Source organism: Aptenodytes forsteri, unplaced genomic scaffold (genome assembly GCF_000699145.1).
Source record: "Aptenodytes forsteri isolate BGI_AS27 unplaced genomic scaffold, ASM69914v1 Scaffold106, whole genome shotgun sequence".
Classification (NCBI taxonomy): Eukaryota; Metazoa; Chordata; class Aves; order Sphenisciformes; family Spheniscidae; genus Aptenodytes; species Aptenodytes forsteri.
This window is the reverse complement of record NW_008794080.1, coordinates 1,046,328-1,054,567: the sequence shown is the minus strand read 5'-3', so window position 1 is coordinate 1,054,567 and position 8,240 is coordinate 1,046,328. Positions and strand designations below refer to the sequence as shown.

Genomic DNA, 8,240 nt, shown 5'->3' with positions numbered 1-8,240 from the left:
GATCCCCTGGTTGTCCCGCTCATGCCTTGTGAGCGCCCTCAAGATGAACCGCTCCATCATCTTCCCCGGCACCGAGGTCAGGCTGACAGGCCTGTAGTTCCCCGGATCCTCCTTCCGGCCCTTCTTGTAGATGGTGCTTGAGTTTACTCTGATAACAAGAAGTTAATAAATCTTTTATACTTCCCTGTGCCTTATTTTTTCTTGAAAAAAGCAGACTTTTTAATGATAGTTTACGAATGCAAGTAGGGTAAGCATTCCAAGATCTTTTCAAATTATAAAAAAATGCACAGACTAAAAAAAGTCAAAAAATTGAATAGAAATACAAGGAACACTGTGGAAAATTTCTTAAGATTTAGTAAATGACACATTTCAATGCAAAACTTAACAACTTACAGTTACAATTCATTCCAATTTTATTCCAGGTACTCTATATTTACTACTTGCCCAAAGAAATCTTGCTTCTCTTATTTTGGCTGCTATCTTTGACACTGCAGAATTTTTATTTATTTATTTATTTTCACAAAAATGTATAATTTTCTTGCATATGCTTGAGAGATGCATATACATGAAACTGTACTGCATGTCTACCTGCATCCTGCTCAAAGAAATCTGTAGGGTTCAGAACTGACCTAATTCTAATGCTGTTGAATTACACAGAAACAGTCTCAGCCAGCTAGCAGCAAGGTTAGATGAGCTTTGATGAGTTGTTTTATCAGTGAAATCCACATTAAAATCAATGGTGATTTTTTGTTTTGTCCAGCTTTTGATAACTATAATTTTGTGTGCTTTTTTTTTCCCTGAGATAATTACTTTTTAGTATGGAATAATATTTTTTTAAAGCAGAGGATCTTTTACTCATAGTATAGGCACTTGCTGCGATCTGAGAAAGACTTCTGGACAGCCAGTGCAGAGTCCTTATATCTAGAAATAAAGCTTATTCAATTAAATTATAAATACGTCCCTGTAGAGATTTTTAGGAGCATCAGGTAAAAGGAAGAGAAGTGCGGTAGTGTTGGATGTGTGGGAGGACGATGAGGATGGGAGTTAGACAGGTGGCCATGTAGACTTGTATTAGAATGTTTTCTGTGCTATGAAAAATGGATTGTGCCATTGCCTTAAAGGATTAACCTTTATGTATATATGTGTGTGTCTGTTCATGTGGGATGCAGAGAAGCCAGCATAATGTTAAAGTTGAATAAATCTGTCTACAGGGTAAACTGTCGTGAACATTTTAAAAAACAGCTAATTGAAGGATGTTTTCTGGATTTTCAACAAGAGAACAAGTGTCCCTTTATAGATGTACATAGTGCATTGAGGGGAATTAGAATAACCCAACAAACGGTATCGATCCTAATGCAAAAATTCCACATAAATCTGTAGCTTGTCTCCATGAGCATCCTTGTCCACATTGCCATTCAGTTTAATCCTCCAGTTTTCTCAGGGATGTGCTTTCTGGAAATCTCTTTTGGTTCTGTAAATTATTAATGTCATTAAAATTTATAATTTTCTGTCATTACCTCTAGGAAAATAGAGATGGTAATGTGAAACATAATTGTCTCATTTTGCAATTTGTGTTATGATAGTTGAGCACAACTAGAGCAGATTTAAATATTCCCCTGAGCAGTATGGCTCGGTATTACAAACTAACTGAAGTTCTTTGTGTGCAGATAAATAAATAGATAAATGAATTCCCCAAATGACCAATATTTGTGTGCAAATAAATAGATAAATGAATGCCACAAATTCTCAAAGAGTAAACTTTGCCATTAATATGTCACATGAACAGAAAATACAGTGTTTAAAGGAATACCCTTTCAGTGTTGAACCAGGTGGTGAGAACTACTCACTAGCAGCCTGGGTAAATAGTCAGTCTTACACTTATGTCTGTCTACCAAAATATTTCAGTGCTCCCTGAAATGTTGGGAATAGCCAAATTCTTTCCCTTAGTAAAGGAAAAGTCCAAGATAAGAGCACTTAGATAAGAGAACATCTTTTATCCCTGGGTAAAGTGCTCTCCCTTCATCCTCATTCAAGAAATTCAGTATTTACAGGCCTGAGTGGAAACTGCTATTGGAGGTGCCAAGCAATAGAGATTTAGGCTCTTTAACCTTCCTTAAAGCATATCCCTGAAACAAGCAGAAGCCACCATCTATATTAAGATTTAACCTAAGTTGCAGTAGCAACATCATGGGATCATGAAAGCCAAAAAGTGGGCATGTGATACAGAATTTTGCAAGGAGCACTTGCTTGGCCAAACCAGCTGATAAGCTCTACTTAGAATACAGCAGTCACGCATGGTATGAATGGTGATTACTGTGTGCTGTCTTGTGCTGTGTAATGATCCAAGAATAAGATTGGAAATTTGGGATACATTTGTTTGGGGAAAAAAACCCTCTAGGACCAAATTAAACTATTTGCTCAGTTGTCACTTTCACAGTGTAAAGAAAATTTTCATATCATGTACAGGAAAGAAAACACATTACTTTTAAACAAATAACTAGATGAATAGACTTTAATTGTAAGATCAGTGCGAAATGTTTTTTCCCCTGTGACTCTAAGGCTTAGAACTATTTTTTGGATATACGCTGTTATTCTGATGAGTGTAAAAGTAAAAGCCAACTTCACATACACTTGTTTTTCCTTTTTTGGCTTGTTTTATTTCTTTTTTTTTTTTTTTTCCTGTAGTTATCACAGTCGGAACGCAGGTGACCTTTCTGCGTGTGACATTTAAGTTTTCACATGCTGCTAAGCCAGGACCGTGAGCTTTCTGGAAACGCGTCTGCGGGGCCTGCCTGTGCCAGGCAAGAGGAAGGGGTGCAGTCCCCCGGCCAGGGAAGCCGCAGCCGGGCTGCTCCGGTGCGGGATGGTGCAGTTCAGGCAGTTCAGGCACTCCTCTGCAGTTCAGGCACTCAGCCACGCTTTCCTGCTCCTGGAGGAGCCTGAGGTGCCCTGCGATGCTGCCTGTGGCTGTACTGCCCTGTGAGCTGGCATGGAAAGGCCCATAGTCACCTTTAACTTTAGAGCATCAGCTCAAAAATGCAGACATAGACCTATCGTTCCCAGCTCTTCCAGCAACAACTTTTTTTTTAATGCTTTTACATTTCTAGAAAGGAACCAGTTTCTAAAAGGAATTGATCATTTGCTGGTATGAATGTCCATCAGCTGAAGAAAATACAGGAGCTTTGTTCCCCTTGGTGTTATATACTGAACTGAGGCATTGAAGGATTTAGCTACTGTCAGCTGTGCACACAGAAAAAGGTGTCACTTTCAGAGTCAAATTTAGCCCAATTTAGGTTCTAAATTTCCCTCCAGAGGTTCCCGTTTTTCTTCTGTGGCTGTACAGTAACTAGGCTTTTACGTTCAGGACTCACTTGGTGCCTATAGTTAAGTGGAAAGAACCTGGGTTAATGTGTCTAACATAATTGATCTCCACTACCTTACTTCTGGAAATCCCATGGAGGAAGCAGTTCTGGTCTGCTACGTATAGGCTTACAGGTCTCAGGTCAAGCATTTTGACACAGGTTATGAGACGTCTTTGAAAGGCTGTGCGTCACTTGGGGAGAACACAAAATGTGTGTGCTGTGAGGTGAACTGAAGGTTTGGATGATTTGTGGTCTTTTTTTTTTCTGTTTCCAACCACTCAGTCTGAGTTTGCCTGCCAAGGGATGCAGCCTGGGGGGTTATGAGTTAAAGCTATCCCATAAAATGGTCTCTCCCTCAGACCGCAGCTTAGACACGCTCTGTGGTTTTAACACCCCTCAAGCCCCACAAAAATGAAATCCAAGGCAGCAGTCTGGAGGGATCCGTAGAGCTTGTGGTTCTCCTTCGGCGTCTCCCTGCAAGGCTACAGGTGCCACCCAGCATTTTCTATTAAGCCTCAAAATCTTTGGCTTCTATAAGGATATACTTATTTTCTGATTTTCTGTTTTCACACCACACCAGTTGGTCTGTCGTTAATGCAATGAATTTCACCTTCTGCAAAGTTAAAAATTCATGTTCCTAAAAAATGATGGGAAATCGGCAAAGAACTAAATTGAGCCAAAGCTACAGTACTAGTCAACCGTAACAAGTAATTATAATAACCCCATGGTCATTTCACTCACAGCTTGACAGAGAAAATGGCAAGAAAACAAAATATTGTTTTTCTTGAATGTTAAAACTACGGGGCCAGGTTCACTTCTGCTGATGACATATCACAAGATGTGGGCCCTGTTGACCGAGTAAGTACAGCAGCATGAATTATTTGCAGCCCCCTGCCCTGCAAGGGGCTGAGAGCAGCCCTGTGCAGGCTGGGCAGTGGGTTGGCCCAGCTGTGCAGCCAACGTGTGCTGGAGACGGGCTGATGCGACTTGCAGATGCTGCTGGTGGCAGTGGTAAGGAGCTGTTGATGTAAAGCTGCTCCCTGCAGAGGAGGCGCCTGGGGGAACGAATGCAGTCAGCGGTGCCGCTGCCTGTCCTTCCTCACAGCGAACTCCTGGCAGGAAATAGCCATCACAAGCTGTACCGCTGTTATGATTTCAGGATCAGCTAAGCCCATGATTTTCAAACTATTTATCCTGGGGTAAAAAAGGAGGTTTGGGTTTTGTGGCCTTTTTTTAACACAAAATACGTAAAACATGTAGTTGAGTTGGCTTCAGTTGCGATACAAGGGCAGTAGATGCGGGCTCTGTCCCAGGATGGATTAGGAGGCTGGGAGATGGGAATGTCTGCAAAGAAGCTTTAGACAGTGCGAAGCCTGGAAAGAAGAGCAGCCTGTCCTTGAGATCTCCTTATATCTTATCCCGAAGTATTCTGTGTGCAGAAACTTGCATTCCTAAATGTGTCAATCCCTTCCATGAAGTTTCTCCTATTTTTTATTTCCTAATACAGATAACCTCAAAAGACTTCCTTGAGTCATTATCAGGATTAGTCTGCAGAAATGATCTGCTGTTCTTATGGGAAAAGTACGTTCTTGTAACGTCGTTCCTAGGTGTAAGGGCCATATTTCCTAAAGACAGTTACGTTTTCCATTTGCTGTTTTGTTCTGAGGATGTAGTGAGGTTCTATTCTGTTAAACCAAAACTCTTTCTATATAAATTTGGTTTGAAGGTTCTTGTTTTTTACGTAGAAACCTGTTGAGACCATCTTGGTGCTTTTCTTTGAGGAACTGCCTCTGCAGTATGTTAGTATTGCCGAGGTAGATGGTACTGTGTTAAGCTGTTTTTTGTTTCAGAGGATGCATAAAAAATAATACCATTGTTACTAAAAAAAATAAGAACATTTGGCCTAGACTAAGCATGTGTGTCTGTAACTTTTTTCTTCTATTGCCTTTTTAAAAACATTTATCCAATAATGAAAGGAATATATAAAATGTCTGGACAAAGATATGTTTTTAAAAGACTGTGTCTCCATCCACAGGAAATCACTGATAATGAAATATTAGAGTTGGTACATAGTGCTCTGGGGAGGATGACAGTTATCCGGCAAATTTTCCCTCTCTCAAGGGACAACAATCAGAGATGCATGAGGAACAATCACCGAATATCATCACTGCTGTGCGATCCACAGGAAGGCTATCTTCAGATGCTGCAGGTCAGTAGCTGTGCCCAGCAGAAAAGTCCATCTTAGGAATTTGACATGAGATGGTTTTCTGTGACTGTATTACCTCAGAGGAAGAATAAAGTGAGTACAGATAAATCTGAGCATGTAACCTTTGGTCAACTTTTCCTGACTTAATTATTTATTTTATTTCCCAGGACTGAGTGCTTTAGATGTGATGTTATGTCTGCGAAGTACCAGCAAATGGTTGCACTAACTCAGAGCTGATTTTTGCATATTTCATTCTCTTAAGAATCTTTTTCTACTTGAAAAAAGAAAAAATTGTGCTGTCATAGTCTTGTGGTGTTACTGCTTGCTTATTATATTTATGCCTATTAGACATCCGTTGTGAAAGAGTTAATCTGGGATGATAACAGAACTCTGACAGATATTGGGCTGTGGAACATTTCATATTTAGTTAAATGGACTGAATCCAGCTGATGTATTAAATCTGTCCCGTTTCAATAGTCTCAGAAGTCTCTAGCAGCTGATAATTGTCTGAGCGTGTGAAATATGCACTACTAGTTCAAGTTCCAGATTTTGGTAACGGATTTGACTCTGGTGTAAGCAACTTCCTAAGATTTCTTGGCAATTTATCCCAGATATCAGAATTTTTCTTGCAGTAATTTAAATATAATTTTAGGTGCTATTTCCAAGGATAGTGCAATAATTTAGAAACACAGGTCTTGGACTGTCAATGGGACTCCATGTGTTTCTGGTTTACTTTAGACACAGTTAAGAATCTCATTTGTATCACTGTTGAAGCTGTTGGATAAAACTGAAAACTTTAGTGAGACTGAGAATATAAGCTTGATTAGAACATTTTTATTGCAAGTTTAGTCTTAACCTGAGATGGATTGAGTGAGGACACAGTGGTTGAGCCTGAGAGTTGGCGAGCGTGGGTATTTTGTGTTAGAGTGAGTCTAGAAAGGGCTTGGTTAGGCTGTGGGGAGGGGGCTGTTGGCAGTCTGGGCTGCTGCAGCCTGGTCAGGAGGGAGGTGTGGGGTGAGGGGTCCTTCCAGAGGGAGCTCATGTGCTGGCTTGGAAGAGCTTCTGAAGAGCAAGATGTGAGGCTTATGGGAAACCAGGAGAGGTAGGGAGATTCTCAGGAAGAGAAGTGGGTAGGTCAGGATTTTCCAAGGAACATGGATGGGGGCGTTTGTTTTACTTACTTGTGCCCTACTAAAAAGTTGTAGCTGCAGAGACTGAAATCCTCTGAGGGAGAGGGATATGGACGTTTCCTCCTTGAAGAGAACCTCTGCCGACTCAGGTTCTGTCACAGCGGTGGCAAAGTTTGGGAAGTGCCAACCACACGCACTGTAGTTCTGAGCACTGGTCTATTCTTTCTGCACAGGGGAAAGAAAGTCTTTGCCTATCTTGGCTTAGAAAGAAAAGACACTTTTGATCTTTGTTAGTAACTCTGAGGTATGCTGTAATGAGAACAAAGGCCGCTCATTTCAGAGGATCAAAGCAATTTCCAGTATGTTGAAAAAATTATCTATCCTGCACCAACAAATCACTCATTGGGGAACAATCTTACATTACAGCATGATTTTCATTATTGCTGTCTATGCTGGTTTATGCATAATCTAATTCAGAGACTCATCTGAAGGGCTCTGACGGACCACTCTGAGCAAGTTCTTACATGCTAAAACAGTAACTGGTTTGCTAGCATGAACAGCCTCGTGCCCTATTACTAAATTTCACTGACAAGGACCCTTTAGGAAGGACCCTCTTCCTGCTGATTCCCAAATGTGGATTTTGAGAAGCAAAACATTATCAGTTTCTGTCTTCCAGAAATATTATACCACTTTAGAAACTGTCTTTAAGAGAATGGAACAGTGATGTTATTAGCTCCTTCTCCACGAACTTAGAAACAAGAGAGAATTAAAGAAGTGTGGAGGTATAAAGTTCATCTTTTGGAAGTTGATTCCATAACTGTCGTGTCCAGCCACGCTGGAATGAAATATCATGAAAGGTGAAGGGCACGTGCGAGATCTCTCATATTAGCTGACCCCAGTATATCTTGTGTTATCTGTAAGTTTCTACAGATTGAATATAGGATGCTTTTAGCATGTGCAGTTATATCGGTAGCGTTCCGTAGCCACATTTTTTTCATAGGCTTTGCCAAAACATCTTATGTTAACACCTTGTGGGCATACAGCTCATATTAATCTCCTAGTATGACTGACATGTTATTAACGGTCCTGCAATTCAGGTACTTCCAATCTTCTGTTTCCTTTTTCTTGCTTAAAAAATTCTTTTGACCTTTTGTTGTACAGAAGTACATCACTAAATTACCCCTGTTGCCAGAGGCTGCAGTAGCTCCCAGGTCCATGTCAGGCTGCGTGAATCCACCAGAGGCAGTGACCGCCTGCCAGCACCAAGTCCTTGCGTTGCTTTGAAGTAGTTTGATTAACACCACAGTTTGGAAATCCCTGGCTCGTTCTCCCTTGGGCAATCTCACATTAATAATTCTTTGTTGTCAAGGTAACTTACCAGCTATTGTTGGTTAATTATTTATTTAATGACTTTGAAGAAGAATAAGCTAATCTCTGTCAGCCTGTAGCTGTGAGATTTTTATAGGGGAGAATTTAGCGTTTTTAACAAGCTAGTAAAGAAAGAAACATTTACGTCATGGATTATTAACTTTGTTCTAGCTA

General features: G+C 40.5%; 1 protein-coding gene across 1 annotated transcript in view; it reads left to right on the top strand.

Moving 5' to 3' along the window:
* GRID1 (glutamate ionotropic receptor delta type subunit 1) overlaps window positions 1-8,240 on the top strand; it is a 580,739-nt gene that overhangs the window by 438,351 nt on the left and 134,148 nt on the right. Inside the window, exon 8 of the mRNA XM_019470222.1 lies at window positions 5,398-5,571. Coding sequence (XP_019325767.1) covers window positions 5,398-5,571 — 174 coding nt within the window. The remainder of the gene's footprint in view (window positions 1-5,397; window positions 5,572-8,240) is intronic.